Genomic DNA, 20,140 nt, shown 5'->3' on the forward strand with positions numbered 1-20,140 from the left:
GGAATACTAAGTATTTGGGACAGTTGACTCATTCAGTGTACAACCCTGCGGAACATAATGTGTATGAAATGACATTCAAGCATTTTTAGGGAAGCACAGAGAGAGTTATTATCATTGCTGCTGAATTAATGCTCTCATGAATGGGGATGGGTACGATGTGCGTCAAAACTCTCATGAGTGACTTAGAGAAACTTTAGGACACAGAGAGATGGAGAAAAGTTCACAAAGCACTCAGCTTTCTGCACTAAAGTATTTCATATATGATTAGAATGTGTGTGCAAATAATAACAGCAGCTTGTCTAGAGTTGTAGTGGATTAAGGTTGAAGATGGAGACAATGAAGTAAATTGGGAACATCATTTTTCATTTTTTCTAACTTTCAAACTTCAATACTGCTTCATTGTGTCTAAAGTTCTACATTTTTTCTGCTCTACAAAAATCAAATAATGCCAATCAGTATCTATGCATTTCATCTCACACTGGTCTTGCATCCTGTCTTCCTGCAGAGAGGATGGTGAGACATTTTATCCCCCTGAACAAGAACAAGAACACTGGCCTGCAGGACTTCCTCTCCTCTCTTTCATTCCTTTCCTCCCTCTATCTCCCACCACCTTTTTTTGAGCTGCGCAAAGCCGGATGAGGGTCATCTTACCAAAGTCCCCTTTGCAATGCAGAAATCCAGCATTTTGGCAGCACCCTGATCTGTTAACAACCTGACTTCACAAAGCTGACAGGATCTTCCTCTGCTTTCTGCAACAGTCTCACTGGCCTTGTTATAACTGCTAATAAAATGATTAAAAGGCCACAGCAGTCTCAGCAGAAGGCCTTGGTGCGGCAGCACTAAGAGATTTGTTTGTGTGTTGTTGTAATTACTTGTGTTGTTTTTCTAACTTTCTGCCAACATTCTCCCACTGCATGAATGATTCCAGTGATGCACACTTGTTTGAGTGGGCAGTATTTCCACTGAGGCAGTCCTTTGACATGTGCATATTGCTGTTTTGCTGTTTTGTGGGTGTTACTGTGTTTGTATTTTGACATGGTATAATGTTTGTTTGTGTGTGCTGGGATGGGGTAGGGGTGCACTGAGGCGCTGTGTGCATATGTGTGTGCGCATGTGTGGGTGGGGGAGGGAGGCACAGCTCTGCAGCCTGATATTCTGGGAACGGCAGGGTGGCGTTGTTGACCCACCTGCTCCCTTCTCTCTTCAGCTGGATCTAGTCGAATTTCAGCAGCTGCATCCCCTCACAAAGCGCCTCTTTGTAATCTTCCCGAGGCGCACAAATACAACTGCAACCAGGAGAGGAGAGAGGAAGGAGGAGGGAAGATGGACAGTGGAGACAGAAAGAGGAAAAGGGCGGTAACTGTCCTGCATGGTGTCCACCAGTGTCACCAGCAGATCATAATTTATATTTTCACAAAGTGATGTGCAGAAGCAGGCCCTCATTTTCATATGCTTACACCTGTATTTATACGTGTCATTCACACGGTTTGACAAGTTAATATTTTTAAATGAGTATAAAAGGTTTTGGCAAAAACACCTCTGTGAATTAATGTCCTATAAAAATAAAAATATAAACCATTAGTTCTAAAGAGAATTAGAGCTATACAAGGATTTAATAATTTGAGTTTTCAAGAATAAAATTGTAAAAAATAAATAAATTGAGAGATCAGTCTTACAAGTTAACATGATACATTTGTAAAGAAAAAAAAAGTCATATTTACGGATTTAAGAAAAACATTCATGAAAAAGGCTGTAAATGTACAAAAGGTTACAAAATTTAGAAGAATAAAGTTGTAAATAAACAAGGATAAAGTCATTTAAGAATAAAATGCAACATTTATTAGAAAAGACTTGTAACTAAACAAGATCAAAATTTTAATTTACAAGAATAATATAATGAGAATACGTTTGCAGTGTTATTAGAATGAAGTTGTGATTAGAGAATATGATTTGTTTATCTATAGAATATCAAATGGGGTGATATTAGAAGAGCAGCAGGCCACCTGCACTAAAATGAGGAACTGTATCTTCACAAGATTTTCCACGTTCCTCATTTTAGTGCAGATCTTTCCCTAAAATCAACATACAGGCTAACCATAAACCAAAATTATGATTGTTTATTTCTCATACATATGCAACTTTATTCTTGTAATATCATGGCTTTATTCTTATAAAGTTTTCTTTCTTTTTTATCCTCAATGTTTTACTCTTGTAAGGGGCCCTTATACTCTGTGGTACACTCACAATAGCTCTCTCACCTCTGGAGAATGCCATGTAACATTCATGTCAAATGAGACTTCTACCTACAAAAAAGAAAGGCCAAATGCTAATTTAAACCGAGTTTAGTTAAAGCCACGCTCTCTTGAATCTGAACCCCCAAAACATGGTCCTGTTCCCCCAATCCTGTCTGCAGCGATTGGTCCCTGTGGCCCGAACCCAGACTCACTGGTGGCAGAGGAAAGGAGACGCCATTAGGCGATTAACTACAGCAGCCCACTTTACTGCCATCATAAATACATGTACCTGAGTTTGAGGCACCAAACGCACCAAGAAGCAATAGTCAGGCTGTATGGTGGTGGGGGGTTGGGGGCCCAGGTCGTTGGTTCTGATTAGACTCTATACCAATTCATCCAAAGCATGTGGAGTCATATGTGGACAACTCATGGGCAGCATAAAGAGTTTATGCCCCATATACCAACACAGTCATGACAGTGCACATACAAATAGAGCACATAAACAATATGCCAATGTTTCCTAATTAGTGGATTCTGCTGTTTTACTGTTGAAAGCTTGGTCTGTTCTAAGAAAGTCCTATCATTGTCAAATTATGGATGACGAATGAATCCCCCAAACCAAACAAGGGAGCTAGGAGCTAAAAGTATGCAGTTATGAATCAATAAAAATCAAAATGACATATTCTTCTTATAATCCATAAAAAGGTACATTTTGCAGAGCTTCATAAAGCAGCATCTTGTTAAATGTGTGAGGCTATAGTTTAGTAGATTTATATGCTATATTAAAAGTAACCAAAGCTGTCCCAGGGGCTGTCATTAAGATGTAGGTGGAACAGAGACCCCGGTACTTAACATTTCTTCAATTTGGCTAAAATAGGTAGAAAAGCTGATCAGCAGTGTCTGAGAGAAAGGACAAGAGAAAAGAGAGGAAGGCAAACAGAGAGGTAATCCAAGGTGAGCTTGTTGAGTTGAATCAAACGTTGCTGATTTGATCAACTTCAGCAGATATGTAATTTCATCTGCGCACTGATAATCCTCCCAGCTGAACAAAGTCAGCGGTCAGTGGAGGTTAAACACTGGTGAACTTCACCAAGGGTGATCCTTCCACCAAATCAGTCTGTTTTTATGAAGCTCTTGATTTTAAGTAAGTGTCATTTAACAGGAACATCTTTAGCAACATGTGTGAGTGTCAGAACTGGTCATGCTAGGCAAGAATACATAGCAGAGGGTGGGGGAGTGTGCTTAATTTCCAAAGCAAGCAAGTTCTAGGGAAAGTTAAATTCCTCTGTGAATGAAAAGGTCAGACTTTGTTGTGCACTGAAAAGACTCTTTATATCTTTCGTGCTACAGAAGTACTTCCCTGGTCTCTTTTGTCCCCCAGCCCAGGAAATAACCTTATTGACCTGGGACTCCCACATCATGTGACCTCTGACTGTGCACCACCAATTTCTCCCGAATTCCCCACAACAACCCTGACCTTGACACAAATAACCCACGCAAGTTTAATGTGCATCCATGTTTGAACTGCAAGTGAGTGTTGAACATGCTTTTGATTTGCCTTTGTACAAAGCACCTGAAAGCTCAAACTACAGACTAAAGCTGTGTCCTTTCTTGGCTGGATCCTTCCTAATGTACAATTCAAGACCAGCTGCCTCATAGCAGCGCACTTAAGGCTGTCCCATCTCAAAGGCTCCTCCAAATTCGGCTGACAAATGCATCCTACTTTTCTCAGGCCAAAGAAGGAACATCAGTCACATCCTTCATGGTGATTCACTGTGTGTCAATTCAAACAAGATGGTGCACTCTGAAGAAGCAGAAAATTCATTTTTAAATGCAAGTTATTCTTTTCATCTCAGTCAGATTTTTGGCCATACGGTTGTTAAAAAAATTCAAGAAGCCTTGAAACTTCATACTTTCTTTAGAATAATGGCTAACAAGACGTGAGTTAGGTAAGGTAGTTCAAATGCAGCTTTCAAGGTTGCATTAATTGTAAAGGTAGGAGCAGCTGGTGATGTCAACCGGAAATCATCCGTGGACATAGACTGTATAAATAATGGATGTAGTATCCCTGACGTCACCCATCTGTTTCTGTAGCGCTGTTTTGAAGCCAAGCATCGGCGGTAGCCATATTGGATATGCCGAAGTCTAACTTATGTCACGGTAAAGAGGTGGGCTTTGAGCCTCCTAGCCAACAGCTACAGTGTTCCCACCTGTCAATAAAGTCAGCTGTGCCTCTCATAATGGAAAACTCATAATCCTAATATCTTCGAAATTATTGCGTTAGAAAATAATTCACCCCCCGCACAGTTTGTGCCGATCGAGAAATTAGCTATCCAGACTACACTTGTTTTTTGCACTACACTGTAAACGTGTTTACTTCTACTGTAAAGATCGGCTTTTTTGAATTTGTGTGTATATGGTTTCCGGTACTTCCAGAGCCAGCCTCAAGCAAACTCTCAATGAACTGCTGTTTTTGACACTTCTACATTGGCTTCAATTCTTGTGACCGGAGGCTGCCGCTTGTACGTGGACCAGACCGTGTTTTTTAAGTTTGGCCTAAGCGGTCTATGCAGGCTACAAATGCCAGGTCCTTCATGGGCTTGGTCCTTCGAAAGATGCTACCACTTACATGGGACACAGCTAGCGTTGGGACCCGTCTGCTGTGCGTGCCTGCAAGGGTCCGGTAAACAGTTGAAAACAGTGAAGTAACTAACAGGTACCCTGTACCTATAACCAGTGGAAAACTGTTTATGAGTGCTTCCTTATTCCCCTGCCTGAGGCAAGTCATGTCTGTGGGTGTCAGTTGGTAAAGGAGTAAAAAAGCTATGCTGCATGCTACAGAACAGGAGTGTAAAGAGGAAAATGAAACCTGCAAATACAACAGGTTGAGCAAGGTGACTTTCCATAGTTCAGATTCAGGAAGTTAAAGAGAGAAAATGAAAAGCATAACAGTGCTAGGGTAGGGTTCAAAGACTGACTTGTTGCTACTTCTGGCTGTGTTCATAACAAGTTGTGGGCAAAGTAATTAAACAACATCATCACTTACTATTACATTAAAAAAAATGGAAAAGTCATTGTATTTTATCCCAAATACTTTTAAAAAACATCTTGGTTACATTACACTGCTCAGTACATGCTGGCCTTCATGTGGAACCTGTACAGTCAAGCTATTCAATTAGTGAACCCCCGGGCTGAATCGAACCCACAGGCAACCTCCAAGTGGCCTTAACCCAACCAGCATACATAAATCCAATACATGAAAAAATAATAGAACAGCACAAACAGTGTAACAGAAAGCAGCTTGCGAGTGAGACATCGTACTTCATTATTATCTTTGTCAAGAGCTGCAATTCCACAGTACCGAACAGAACAGGTGTGCAGAAGTAGTCCTATTGAAAACATTAATAGGTGGCCTTGCTTTTAAAAATGTTTTGTCAATACAAAAGCAAGAAAAATAACAAAAGGTAGACAGAGATAACCTCCAGTTTAACCCTGCCTGGATGATTTGTTTACTGACAACTCCAAGCCCAAAACCAACGTACCACATTTGCAACAAATGGGTTGCTGTTGTTACAAAACTTTAAGTGGGAAGGCAGCACTTTGAAAGACACCTGACTTTCCAGGACCAGCTTTTTCGAGGGATCACAGGAGAGGGAGGCCAAGGTACAGAGTATTTCTCCAGCTTAAAAAGTTGCCATGATTGACTATAATTACAAGGTTGCAACTGACTAACCTGTTACTAATCACTACTCAACACTGGTCATACAGCACCCTATATGATGGGCTAAGAACTTTTCACAACACCACATGAAAGATCACACAAAATCTTCCAGTGAAAAAGTCAAAGTGATCTGATAGTTTTATTTCTATAAAACATGTTATCGATTTGACAGCTGTTGCCTTCGCCAGTTGATAAATGCTGAGCTAAGTATATTCAAATGGTGACGACAAGTCAGTCACTGTGATTTAATTTGAGCCTTCTTGACAGCAGATCTGTACTGTAGCTGACCCTGTCGGTACAAAGTGCTAATCTCTGGATAATGTTGCATTGCTGGTTTCTCTGCTTAGTAATGCAGAGACTGATGGGTGTTTATAGGGGTACAAGGCTTTGACTGAAGACAGTATGAGCACTGGGTTGCCGCACACTTTACAACTTGGACTTTCTCATCTTATTCTTCTTCTCTCTTCTGTTTGCTGTTTGTGAATGCATAGTGTAGATTTGATTAAGTATCCAGACATGTCAGTCAAACAAGCATCTAAAAGTTAAGACTGCTCTCAAAGAAAACACAGAATTTTTCAGCAGCTAATGACCATTCATTTTTAAAATTCCAATTCAAGACTTCTTAGCTCGGGATGCTCAATATCTAGCAGATAAAGGGCACATTTCATCACTATTCACTTTTGGTCAATACCATTTTATCTGATAAAAACAACAGATAAAAGTTGCCTTCATTTATTTGTTGACATGCCTACACATTCCAGTATCAGCCTAACCATTGCTGGCTCTGGCTTAGTAACAAAGTTGGTCATCGATCAATTTGAATGTTGGAGATTCAATCAGGCCCTGCTGTTCACATGCCATAGTGTCCTTGGGCTGAACCCCAAACTGTCCTTGGTGGCCACACCAGTGGTGTGTGAATGAGATTGGTTAATAATACCATGGACTGTATAAATAATGGACGTAGTATCCGTGACGTCACCCATCTGTACCTGAAGCACTGCTTTGAAGCCAATTGGCGGCGGGAACCATATTGGATATGCTGAAGTCAACCTAACTTCTGTTGCGGTAAAGAGGCGGGCTTTGTCCTAGCCAACAGCTACAGTGTTTTCGCCTGTCAATCAAGTCAGCTGTGCCTGTCATAATGAAATACTCGTAATCTTAATATCTTCAAAATTGCTGCATAAGAAAAAAATTCACCCCCTGTATGGTGTGTGCCGATCGAGAAATGAGCTATCCAGTCTACACAAATTTTTTGTACCAGGCTGTAAACATGTTTATTTCTGCTGTAAATATCGTCTTTTTTGAATTTGTGTGTATGTCGTTTCCGATACTTCCAGAGCCAGCCACAAGCAGATACTCGATGAACTGCAGTTTTTAACACTTCCGCATTGGCTTCAAATCTCGCGGCCTGAGGTTGCCGCTAGGTTACTGATGGCGCTTTACATAGCAGCAGAATGGGTAAATGTGATGTAAAAGTGTCCAGAAGTGAAAGCAACATATACAGTAAAAACGGTGCATCTATCATTAACCATCGGCCATCAGGAACAGGTTATTATCAGTTATCAGTATCTACTCAAAAAAACTCTATACTGTGCATCTCTACTTTTTCAGAAACTGTAACTCTCAGTATGTTGAAGAATGGGGAGCTTTATGTAATTCTGCTGCTAAAATGTTCCTCTTCCCTACCCATATAGTAATCCATGTAGAGTTACTCCAGTTAAATATATGTATGTATGAAATATGTGCAAAATTGAGGTGATCATTTTGTGCTTTTGTTTAAAGCTTTACAGTGAGAAAATCCCATTTAATAAAACCCTGAACCAGTTTTTTTTTTTCATATTGCTGAAATGTGAGCTGGCTGACAGACATGAGGAGCAATCTGGAATGAAAGGCAACAACAACCGTGAAAGCAACTTTACAAATATGAAGAAAGAAAGGAGGAAAACTTTCTGTTAGTTTTTGGAGAGAAAAAGGAAAGCCAACAACTTCAAACATCAAATTCTAACAACAGCTTTCATTTAAACCAAAATCAGGCGTGGAAACAATCTCCAAGCAGCAAGAAAAAATATTGCCACACTTACTCAAATGATCACAACAAACTCAGCCTCTTCATGTGGTTAGCAGCAGGTGTGCTGATGTGTTTCTACGTGTAGTGAATCTAATAGAGGTTACAGACAGGCTGGAGACAGACAGGCTAACGGCTGCTCATAAACGGTGAAAGTCTTGGCTGGTACACTCAGAGCCTAATTGGAGAATTTGATCCACTTCACCAATAATCATTTTAATAGCTTATAAATTATCCTCTAATACATGAATTGTACACATGAGATTTAGAATCCATGCTGTGCTGGTCTGAATGAGTAAACATGTGTATGCACGAGCACATTAGCTCAGCCTTGTGCTCATAAAAGGGACATAAAACTGAGCAGTGCAAATGGCATTTTTTTTCTTGTTTTAATTATCTCCAAATAAAAACAAATCCACCACAGTTATCTTAGCGCTGTGAGGCAACGTCCCACAGCTTGACGAGTCCTCTAAATAGTCCTGCTTTTGTGGAGCGGCCTCCCATTTCCCGTAAAGTCAAGGGGTGGGCCCTCTGTTCTCTCCTCGCCCCTGAGATCGGTACTAAATGTCTACATGTCCCGCACCATCTAATTCACAGGCAAATTAGGGAGATGATTTATGTGAATCAAGGATCAAAAAAGTAGACAATGTGGAAGACTGAGCACACCGCAAGTTTTATGCAGAACATATGTCGTGAAGATGAGAGGGAAGAAAGGCAGAAAAAGGGGGGGTGTAGATCAGAAAGCGTAAAAACAAAATAAAAAAATAGAACCCACATACACCCACGCTTCTCTTGGGACAGCTCTAGGACAAGATATACCATGGGAAGTGTCATCCCTGCTGAGTATCTCAGCATTTAGGCTGTCATGTCAGCGGAGAAAAAACAGACATGGACATTTTCCAGGCACGCAGGACATTAAATGGAACGTCACTGATTTGTTCTTCGATAATAAACTCTGAGCTTTACCTTTAGGCGACTTTCAAACTGAAGCTTTGTGTCAACAGCTAAAATCATTGTGCACTTCACATATGTGCACAGAAAGTGTTTTTGCATGTGGACTCATAGGACTCCTGACACAACCAAGACATCGCCTTACAGTTTACAGATCAAAGATTTGCAGGAAAGCCTCAGGGAAAGTAAAGAATGACTTTACATAATCCTTCCTGACCTGCTCCCACAGCAGCCTCCAAAACCTGTCTGTCCATAATCTGCAGTTCAAATGAACATACACAACCATCACAAGCAAAACCGCTGCCATCACAAAACACTTATGTGTCAGGGAGAAAACACAGCAAATAATCTGGAAACACTTGAGCTCTTTTTATACTCCTGACATTAAAACAAGTGTGGCTTAAGGCCAAACACACCCTGAGACTAATTGTTTCCTTCAGTCTCAAACACTCCCCCTTCAATCTCCCCCATCAAAACTCCCTCCCTCTTCACTCCACACAGTGCAGCCCCTCCCCTCCACCTCTCTGAGTCTGCTAATAGGTTTAAATAAAACCTGCAATTGGTCCAGTAAACCCCTCATTATGGTGTTTTAATAGAATGGATTTGGGATGGTGCAAGGTTAAGGGTCAGTGGGAGGTCCTAACACACAGCAGCTGTCAGGGGGGCTGCAGTGTGATTAGAAGCAGCAAAGTCAAACATCCCGGGTCCTCGACCTCGCTAAGTAGAAAACCTGGAGAACACATATGGCCACAGACCAAATAGAAAACATCCACCAGCTAACTTCCAGAGAAGCTGAGATGGGTAGAGGCTAAGCGGTATTCACAGATTCGATGCAGAATCTGCAGGCATGTAACACACTGAAAAGCGTTCTGGTTTCAGAGTCAGGTAGTCAGCCTGCATTGTCTGTACACAGAGAAACAGTCCATGTGGAGAGCACAGCTGACAACACAATATCATAATGCAATAGCAGCTCCCATTGGTGATCATCTCAAGACTGTTAGCTTTGAATAACCTCTATAAACTGATCTCTGCATATAAGGGCAACCTCTCCATCCTCACTTCTAAAATCACAGGTTGGACTGTGGCAACGAGATGCATGCTGAACAATAAAATGTTGTCACCCACACTGGCCTGCACCCAAATTATTAGTCAGTTCAATTCATTATCAATATGTTCATTACGTTTAAGCTGTAGCACAGCCATCCGTCACTAGCTATAGCATTATAGCAGTTAACGGCTACTGCCTTAATGCTATAATGCTATACGACCGGAATGTAAACAAGCGCAGATATATTGTAAATGGCGCAGTTTGGCAATACCATACAAAGTTGTATGGAGGCTGTGTCTAGTTAACTTGGCATTTAACCACTCAACAGGAGTTCTGTGTAACCAGCACAGGCGTGTCAAAATGAACCTGCAAGGAGGAACGAGGGCTGGTGGTGTTAGCTCTTCTAATGTTAGCCACACTCAGCAAACCAATTCAACATTGTACAGCTGCAGACTATGTAATCGGAAAATAAATTGTGCACTGTTTGACTGTTTTCAGAGTGTTTTCTCACCTTTAGCCAAGTCAGTTAGTAAGAGTATAAATTTCCATTTAAAGCTGCTATTGGTAGAAATGGTGTAAAAAACGTTGCTTTTTTTCTGCTGGGTTTGGAGAATAGGTCATAGTATCCATCGGTACTCACCTGTAAGTGGAGTAATTTGAGACTATTGCGAAATCTCTGCGTTTTCCAATGCCTTTGTATCAAGCAATGTTATTATTCCCCTCGTTCCCGTTATGACGGACGAATCATAGCTAATCTCCAATCCTCTGTCCTGATTGGTTAAAGGGCGGCCTCTACTATCTCCTCCGATTGGTTATGAGTCCATCACTATCATGACTGCACACGCCGATCTGTGTTGGGGGGCTAGGAGGAAATCTGGTTGGGAGGGATAGTGTTGACAATCGAAGTCCCTCTCTCTGAACAGATGTTTACTATGTGACTACCAACAGCAGCTTTACACAACTTTCGATCAAAACTAGACACTTAAAAATATAAGTGGGCTACTGCAACACACAGTAGCCATGGCCAAGGGCCCTGAAAAGTTGCCCATTGCTCCCAAGGCAAATCTTGAAAAAGACAGTAGCCTAAGAGTTTGAAGATTAAAGCTCCTGAGGCAAACTTAAAGTTTGTGTTGATTTTGGCTCCCCCATGTGAACAAAATGGTCTTTGATGATCTTGTCCTGTATACATTTGAAAGTAGGGTTGTCACCCTGCTTTCTCTGACAGTCAAATTAATTACCTGTCAAAACCTGTGCAATGAAAAATGTCAAACAAATGCTGTTTTGGAGGTGTTTTGTTTATGACTTCTACTGACACCTATTCTACTGAAAATAACTACAAAGAAATAATCTGTCTTCTTGTTAATAGTCTTGTTTGCTTTTGCAGATCATAAAGAAGAATTAGTCTGTTTCATTAACAACTAGAAATTCCTCACAGGAGCTTTAAGTAGACGTGGTTCAGAAAGGAGAAAAGGTGCATCCATCCCAGAGAAGTGGCTGTCATGAGCGTGTGAAAATCCTCTGAATCTTTTCACCCAAAATCATGCAACAATACAAGGTGCTGTGACTCCACCACGGCTCTAAAATATAGTTTACATATATTGTATCCTTGCTTTCCAGTTGCATTCTCTGCAGCTGTAAATTTTGCACTAATTACTCCTTTCTGAGTGTGTGAAACCAAAGATAGAAGTGGTCTGGTTGATGTGGTGCCGGGGTGAAATATGGTTTGTTAACAGCCCAGGAGCTGGTTCCACGTGTGGTTGGGTTGGTGGTTGGGATCGTCTGGGTGAGAGGGAGGGCATGCCAGTCCCCACAGTTCAGTAAGTTTACACTGACTCATTGTGCAATCAGAGAGATTATTTAACAGAATGAAGGCCTACTGTTTGGGTTAGGGTTGAGGTGCTGTGGTGGCTGCAGAGACACGGGTTTCCACAGTTGGTCCTCGTGGAACATTTTGTGTAGCTTCTTATAAAATCTGGATTCTTGTGGTGCAGAAATGATACAGAAAGAACAAAAATGAAATCTTCTGTTGAATGCACAGCAAACATGATCTAACTCAGCTTTTTTCATAAACTTGTTGACCTTTACAAACTCATCGGGTATACATCATCCTACACATCTAAAACTTTTTCTACTCTGCACAATGTTGTAGTAATATCTCTGCTCAACATACTCTGTACAATAACTTGGCTGGAGTGAAGAAATGTGCCTAAGTGTATTAAACACAGAAGCAGAGACCAAAGAGGGCAAGATTCCTGCGGGTGACTGTGTAATGTAATTTTGTATGCACATTAGAAGCCAGAAAGTATAATTTACATGTGGGGTAGAAGTGACTAGAGCCCAGGAGAAATGGACTAACATGCTCTGCAAAGGCCTAGAACAAAAACTGAAAAACTGAAAATCTGTATCCTGGTTTTTCCTTTGAGATGCAACTCTCAAAAATAGGAATAGGAATAGGAAAATTAAAACCTTCCTTCATTGTTCGGGACATTCAGGGTTCATGTGCGGTTACCTCTCCTCTGTTGTTCCTTCCTTTTCTAATCAAGAGCCCAGAGAACCACAAACTGTGGCCAGAGTTTCTCCCCACAATACAGGGAGGCATGAAGAGGGGACGGCTGGAGTCTGTTTAAGTCTGTCTCCTTTTCTCTACCAAGAAACCAAGACTGTCTCACAGATTAGACAGAGCTCCACGGCAGCTGTCATTCATGTCTGGCTCATCCTGATTCTGAGGTGACTAGCCAGGAAGTCACTACATCAGCTGCTCAGGTTTTGTCTTTTCATTGATGTTATATGTAAAGATAAAAAGGGCTGATTTGCACTTCTAAAGTATGACACACTGATTCAAATAATGTTGATTTGTTTGTTTGCTTGTCTTTCTATGAGCAGCACAACTTAGACCCTGAAACAAAAGTTTTCAGGGAAATTTTGTGGAGAGACAAGGATGTGAGCCAGGAACAGTTGATTCAGTTGCAATGGTGATTTGGAACAGGGATCTCCAGCAATACAGGAAACACAACAACGATGAAAAAAAGTATTTAATTTGAATTAATGTGACAGAAATGATGTCCACCATGTTTCAGCAAATTGATCACATTTGCACTTGCTGGGTGCTTCTTTAGTGCACTGTAAATTAACAATCTTCTTAAGTCTACAACCAGTTGTTGCGGTGATAGCGGGAAAAAAAAACTCTTCATGTATTTAGTCTGAATTGTACGCTCACACGTGCATGCTTGCACATTGTGTGTCAACATGCATGTGTAACCCTCATGCATGCACTGACTAAGTATTTTTCCATGTGTGGAGCGGGACGAGAGCGCAGCCAGATTCATTCATGTTTGACATCTAACCGTTGCCTTGTGTCTCTTCACACACACACACACACACACACACACACACACACACACACACACACACACACACACACACACACACACACACATGCACTAAACTTGACCCGAGAGAGGGCTGTGACAGCAGCTGTTAAAAAGACAAGCAGCTCGGGAAACACTTTCATTTTCAAAAACCAAATATGTTATTTAGGATGAAATGCTTCTCAGCAAGGTCACACAAAATCTGAGTTATCATTAAGTACATAATAGTTAATTTAAACTCAATGGCAGGGCTCTCTGACAGTTAAAGGAACAAACACTGAAATGTCTTACCTTACTCTGCAAGCCACTCCCTTTCTCGCAGTCAACACTGTGTGAAAGCCACAATTTCTATCCTTTCTGCAATGTTACAGTCTTCTCCCCTCAGCCACCTGCAGTGTGCATCGAGCAAAGCAAACTGCCGTCCAGTTAAAACACACATTGTCTTTTCACAGGGAGCCACAGTGATAAAAATCACCCCACAATACCAGAAAACAAGACACCTTTAACAAAAGTCCCGATTCAATCTACCCCCTTATCTCCTCTGCTCTGGATATCTTCAGAGTCATAAACTGCCCGCTTCATTGGTGGTTAGAGGGATCACAAACGGAATGCTGGGACAAACTCAAGCCATCCTCTGAATATAGACAGTTTAGCAAAGCTGCAGCACAAACAGGCCTGTGTGGCTGTGTGGATGAAAACAGACAGGTATGATTGTTGTAACATTTCTAAAATATATTTCCATACCAAAAAAGTCTGGTTATTACCTCTCATTTTTACCTTTTGAACTCTTTAAAAAAAAATCTGAATATAAATCATTCAACTCTCTGCACGCCACAACTTTTTCTAATGAAACATTTTCTTCAGTTCAACTTTTCTAAGCGATCAATTTCTGTCAAAAATAACTTTAAAACATTTTTTTTTTATTATTTCAATAGCACAATTGTAATGTTCTGATCATTCACTGGCAGATACTAGTAAACCTAAATCAATTTTCTGTCATACAAAATTTTTTAATTACAAATATGTCTTGCAGGAATAAGACTGTATCCACAGAGAAGTACCTGTTTATACAAAATATTGATAATATCAGCCTGTTTTTAAATATACTCTAACCATATGTTATTTTGTATTGTATTATATATTTATTACTTAATTTCAATGTTGGCATTTGCTGTAGTGATAACATACAATGTAATTGGCTCAGAAATGAATCACAGGGTACTCATAGCATTATAAAACTGTGGCAGATAACCTGTTTGTCACACATCCCGTGCAATAAAAAACTGAAATGTCACCAATGAGAAATAGAAAATCATTATAATAATGAAACAACACATAAAGGCCTGAACCAATCGCGGGGAAGTGGTGATTTGTTCCAGCCAATCCCAGCCGGAGGGTGGAGGGACGATTTTAAAACTCTAACTCAAGTTGCTGTAACGTGCAGCTCCTCAGCTCACATTGTGGACCACAACTTTCACGACTGCACCTCCCATGACAGCCTAGGAAAACAACCCCGACGAAGACAAACAAACAGGGAAGCAGAGGGAAAACAACGGGCTCGTATTGACTGAAAGCGTTGAAGGACTTAACTGTGGCGCACCGTGCGTAAAAGGCGCACTGGCCACTTCGCTGCGCGCTTGAAGTCGTTTTGAATTTATATTCTTTTGAAAATTCATTTTCGGATTTCCCCACAAGTGGTTGAACAAATAATGCTGAAGATGACAGAGGAGCATGATAAATGCGTCAGCGACCAGCCGTGCAGTCCGTCGGGCACAAACAGCTCCATGTCCCAGGACGAGTCCGACTCCGATGCTCCGTCTTCTCCGACAGGCTCCGACGGACAAGGATCCCTGCTCGCCGGTTTAGGCAAGAAACTGGACTCCGAGGATGATGACCGGTTCCCGGCTTGCATACGGGACGCCGTATCTCAGGTCCTTAAAGGATACGACTGGTCCTTGGTGCCCATGCCCGTGAGAGGGAACGGGTCCCTGAAGAATAAACCTCACGTCAAGAGACCTATGAATGCGTTTATGGTTTGGGCGCAGGCGGCCCGCAGAAAGCTGGCGGATCAGTATCCACACCTGCACAACGCCGAGCTGAGCAAGACACTGGGGAAATTGTGGCGGTAAGGACACATTTTATATTTAATAAAGAGAAATTAAAGAAAGACAGTGGGTCCGTGTATAGATGACAAGGAAATAACTGTAAGGACGCTGAGTGGCCAAACAACAGATTTGGAGATGATCATTGATAATGTTTGGAAATTTCATACATTAAAAAAAAACTTTTTGTAAGTCTACAGAAATGTTTGATTTGTAATGTAAAGTATCTGGAGGAAATTAAGAGATTAAGATTCACATTTTCTCATAACAACTATATTGTTACTCATTTGATAGTTTCCCATTAACTTTGTTTAGGTTTACTTCATTTATTATTATATTTCATATTTTTCCCACCACAGTTTGCTCTCTGAAAGTGAGAAGAGGCCGTTTGTAGAGGAAGCAGAGAGGCTGCGTGTTCAGCACAAGAAAGACCATCCAGACTACAAGTACCAGCCCCGGCGTCGAAAGAATGTGAAACCGGGCCAGAGTGACTCGGATTCAGGAGCAGAACTGGCACACCACATGTACAAGGCTGAACCTGGGATGGGAGGACTGGCAGGGATAACTGACGGTCATCACCACCCTGAACATGCAGGTATTTATCAAATAACATGATGACTGTTGCATCAAAGGATTTTAAAAGTTTTCAGATGCTGTGAACAGATTGAGCAATTTGTTTTTGGGTGTTAAATTCTCATGCTTTATTTTTTATATTGTCTTCTCCAGGGCAGCCTCATGGTCCCCCGACACCACCCACTACCCCCAAAACAGACCTGCACCATGGGGTGAAGCAGGATCTGAAACATGAAGGCCGTCGTCTGATCGACAGCAGCAGGCAGAACATTGACTTCAGCAACGTCGACATCTCTGAGCTCAGCACTGATGTCATCAGCAACATGGAGACTTTCGACGTGCACGAGTTCGACCAGTACCTCCCGCTCAACGGCCACGCCTCAAGCTCCTCCACCCTGCCTTCAGACCACAGCCATGGGCCCCTGCACCTGGTGGCTCTTATGCTTCTTCATACAGCCATGCAGGCACAAATGGGTCAGTGTGGAGCCGCAAGAGCACCATCTCTTCTTCTCAATCTGCTGGAGATGGGGGCCAACACCGGCTTCACATTAAAACGGAGCAACTGAGCCCGAGCCACTACAGTGAGCACTCCCACAGGTCCCCCCACATTCTGATTACGGCTCCTACAGCAGTCAGGCCTGTGTTACCTCTGCCGCTTCAGCCTCCTCCTCTTTCTCCAGTTCGCAGTGTGACTATACTGACATCCAGAGCTCCAACTATTACAACCCATATTCTGGCTACCCCTCTAGCCTCTACCAGTATCCCTACTTCCACTCATCCAGGCGGCCCTACGGCAGCCCCATCCTCAACAGCCTGTCCATGGCTCCTGCCCACAGCCCCACAGCCTCCAGCTGGGACCAGCCCGTCTACACCACGCTGTCACGACCATAAGAGGACAAAAACAGTGAACTCGCACCAGAGACTCATTCAGATCGATGCACTATTAATGAAGGAAGTTAAGGAGCAGGTGGAGAAATGTGTGAGACCGTTGAACGTCAAAAAAACAAAAAAAAGTGCCTGCTGATTTTATACAAAGTTATATCCTTGCGATAAAAAACACTTGTCAAACATTTTACACAAAGACAAATTGTGTTTTTGTTGGTGAGCCAAACTCCTCCATGAGGAAATGTCACCTACGCCTACATCCTGTACATCCCTCGTCTTACCAGTTTAAGTGCACGTGTGTGCGCACACTTGAGGTAAATGTAAAAGGCCTGCTTCTGAGTCGTTGTGTAGGAGAGAAACGTTTTGGCTCAAGCTCGTTGCCAGCAGATGGAGAAGCAGATACATCTGAGAATGTACACGGGACCAATTGTGTGAATTTGAAGTAAAATTTACATTAATGGCCGCAGCTGAATTACAGCACGTTTGGCCATTTGCATAAGTGGATCGGTCTTAACTAAAAGGCTCTCATGAATAAGTGTCATTTGGGCACAAAAAGTCTTATATATATTTATGTTCATGCATTATTGGTTACTTTTTTTGTTCTTGAGTAGATAAACACATGTAATGTGGGTTTGCTTATTTACAGTACTGTTTGGCTTTTAATGAATTCTGAGGTTATGGAAGTGAAGGACAGTACAATAATTCTGATATCATTCCGTCAAAGACCAAGTTCCTGAAACATCTCCATTCCAAGCAAACCGAGCAACAGACTCACCAACAGACTCGCACAGGACAGAACAGGTGTCTGAAGGCTACGCTTGGCAAATTGCGATTAGTCATGATCTGGGGTTAAAGGAAATGGGGTAAACTAACACCACACACTCTGAGTGACATGTCAGCTGGACCTCCTGTATATGCGGATAGACAACACACAGATATGTGTGTACATGCATCTATGAGTTTGTGTGGAGATAAAGTGCTTCTGTGTATGTGAGCCCTTTCCTTGGGAAGAGAGAAATAATCCATGATGATGAGAACACACTCCAAATGATACTTACACAACTTTTTACTGAGGCTTTCTTCAAACCATATCCGTTAAACAAAAAGAGTATGTATGGTTCACAGAGAAACAAAGAGTGTGTGTGACGATTGCCCATATTTATCTCATCAGCCATCAAGTGCCAACTCACCGCCGCAGTCTCGCGCAAAATGTTTTTGTGCCTTCTAACGCTTCTTGTCAGTATTTCAACGAGAAATTGAATTATTAACAAACTCCAGGCAGCACACAATCAGTAATCCACACCAGAAACTGCAGTTAACCTGATTCCTTATCCTTAATTTGATATCATTCCTGACGGCCCTCGGTTTGTAAATGTTCCGTGAGATGCTGTGTGAGAGATGTGTGGAGCACCATACTCCAAGTTTTTGTCCGCAGAACTGTGTTTTGTATATTATTCTGGTGTATCATTTTGAGAAAGGCTGTGAAAATTATTGTTGTTCTATTAACTAGAGTTTCATTCACACATGCACAGCTAACCCGTTCGCTGGCCATTTTTTAAAATAAATAAATGAGATACTTTTTTCTTGATATTTGTCTTTGTCTTCTTCTTAACTTTCAGCTTGGATTCTACGTCAGATTTTTTTCTAAAATATACTCAGAATCATAAAAATAAAGTTTGCCTTGGCCTAACAGCTTTTTAACATCTGAAAAGTACTAACTCTGTAAGTTTGTATTGTAATTCTGAACAGTTTTCAAGTGACAGTAATTAAACTTTACATTAACTTTTCTTTTTCTCACAAATTTCTCTTTGATCCAATCTCCAGTGGAACCTATTCTGGAAGCGCAGATTTGTTATTTGCAAAAGCTGCAAATATTAACTGATAATTCAGTAGAAGAAGACTATTTTTAAACCACTTTAATTATTGATTACTCCTTTAAGTACAATTTCTGCCAATAGTGTCAAACATTTAGCTGATTCCCGCTTCCAAAATGTGAGGATTTGCTGCTTTTCTATTGTTCTATGAGTGGAAATAAAAGTCTTCGACGAAGGGAGCAATTGAACGACGTCAGGAAATTGTGATGACATTTTTAAATAGCTTTTTGACGTTAAAAAAACATAACAGTCCTTTATAGGAGACATAAGCAGTAGGTGAATCAATATGATAACAATGATGAATAATTGTTCGTCGTAGCCCTGATTTGGGGTATCTGATGCATTCGATTTTTTGGTCCCTGTTACATGAACAAGATACAACCAAAGTGAATATGTTTATGTCTTATATCAAGTTTATATGTGAATTTATCATCAAAATGTAAAAACAATTGGATAAATAAACATACAAAGAAGAGCTAATTCACTTTCCATGCTTTTGGTTTATATAAAGCACACTTGTGGAATCTAAAAGTGACACATGTTGAAAAGCAGCATTCCTGCTTTTCAGGTGCCACACTCCTGACTTTTTGACCCTACAGGGCTTCAGGTCGACAACATGTGGTTAAATCCACCAAAGCAGTAAAGTTGAGATTTTTTTTTATTAAACTGCAGATGAAAGAGGACTGAGGAGAGATCCCATCTCCTCTGCTCCAGTGGGTAGAATGCTCGAGTTGGCCCTGGCATGCATGCCAAGCAGCCGTCCCTAACCAGCCCAGGGAGAAGCCAAGTGCCAGGGCCGCGCTGCTGAATTTTAATGATTCATTATGCTGTGGAGGGGCCCCATTGTGTCCCTTTATCCGGAGAGCTAGAAAGGAATTAATTGGACAGAAAATGGAAGGGCAAGAGGAACTGACAAGCCATTAAGAGGGTCCTGAATGGACGATTAGATGCACATGGGGGAGGACCCCTCCACCCCCACCTTACTGTCTCAAATCACAGCGCCCCACAAACAAGAAAAAAAAAACAAGCAGAACAAGCAGAATGACCAGCAGACCAAACTGTAGAAATCATATCAGCGCACATAATCTGTAGATAATAAAAGAAGATAATACCACAGCAGATGGGGTGTGGGTGGCTCAAGAACGACTTGTTGTTTTTCTTCCCTCAAAGTCTTTTTTTTTTCACCAGTGTTTGCCAAATACTTTCAGGAGGAACTCTTGAGAAAGAACAGGAGTGAATAAAAGTGAGGCAAAAAGGCTCTTCAGGGTGCTTGGGTCCTGTTTCCCTGGAACTTGTCCACAGTTTCCGATTGGGCCTCT

At 41.4% G+C, this 20,140-nt stretch overlaps 1 protein-coding gene and 1 long non-coding RNA gene across 5 annotated transcripts in view; one reads left to right on the forward strand and one right to left on the reverse strand.

The window, feature by feature from the left end:
- Positions 1-20,140, reverse strand: part of LOC117832648 — a 53,384-nt gene that overhangs the window by 16,904 nt on the left and 16,340 nt on the right. The gene's annotated exons all lie outside the window — the stretch shown is intronic.
- On the forward strand, positions 14,778-17,070 carry sox8a (SRY-box transcription factor 8a). Its single transcript, XM_034711877.1, is given in 5 exon segments — positions 14,778-15,512; positions 15,849-16,084; positions 16,216-16,482; positions 16,485-16,654; positions 16,657-17,070. Coding segments are annotated over 5 exon segments (1,386 nt in total). The 5' UTR covers positions 14,778-15,096; the 3' UTR covers positions 16,954-17,070.

Source organism: Notolabrus celidotus, chromosome 20 (genome assembly GCF_009762535.1).
Source record: "Notolabrus celidotus isolate fNotCel1 chromosome 20, fNotCel1.pri, whole genome shotgun sequence".
NCBI classification, from domain to species: Eukaryota; Metazoa; Chordata; class Actinopteri; order Labriformes; family Labridae; genus Notolabrus; species Notolabrus celidotus.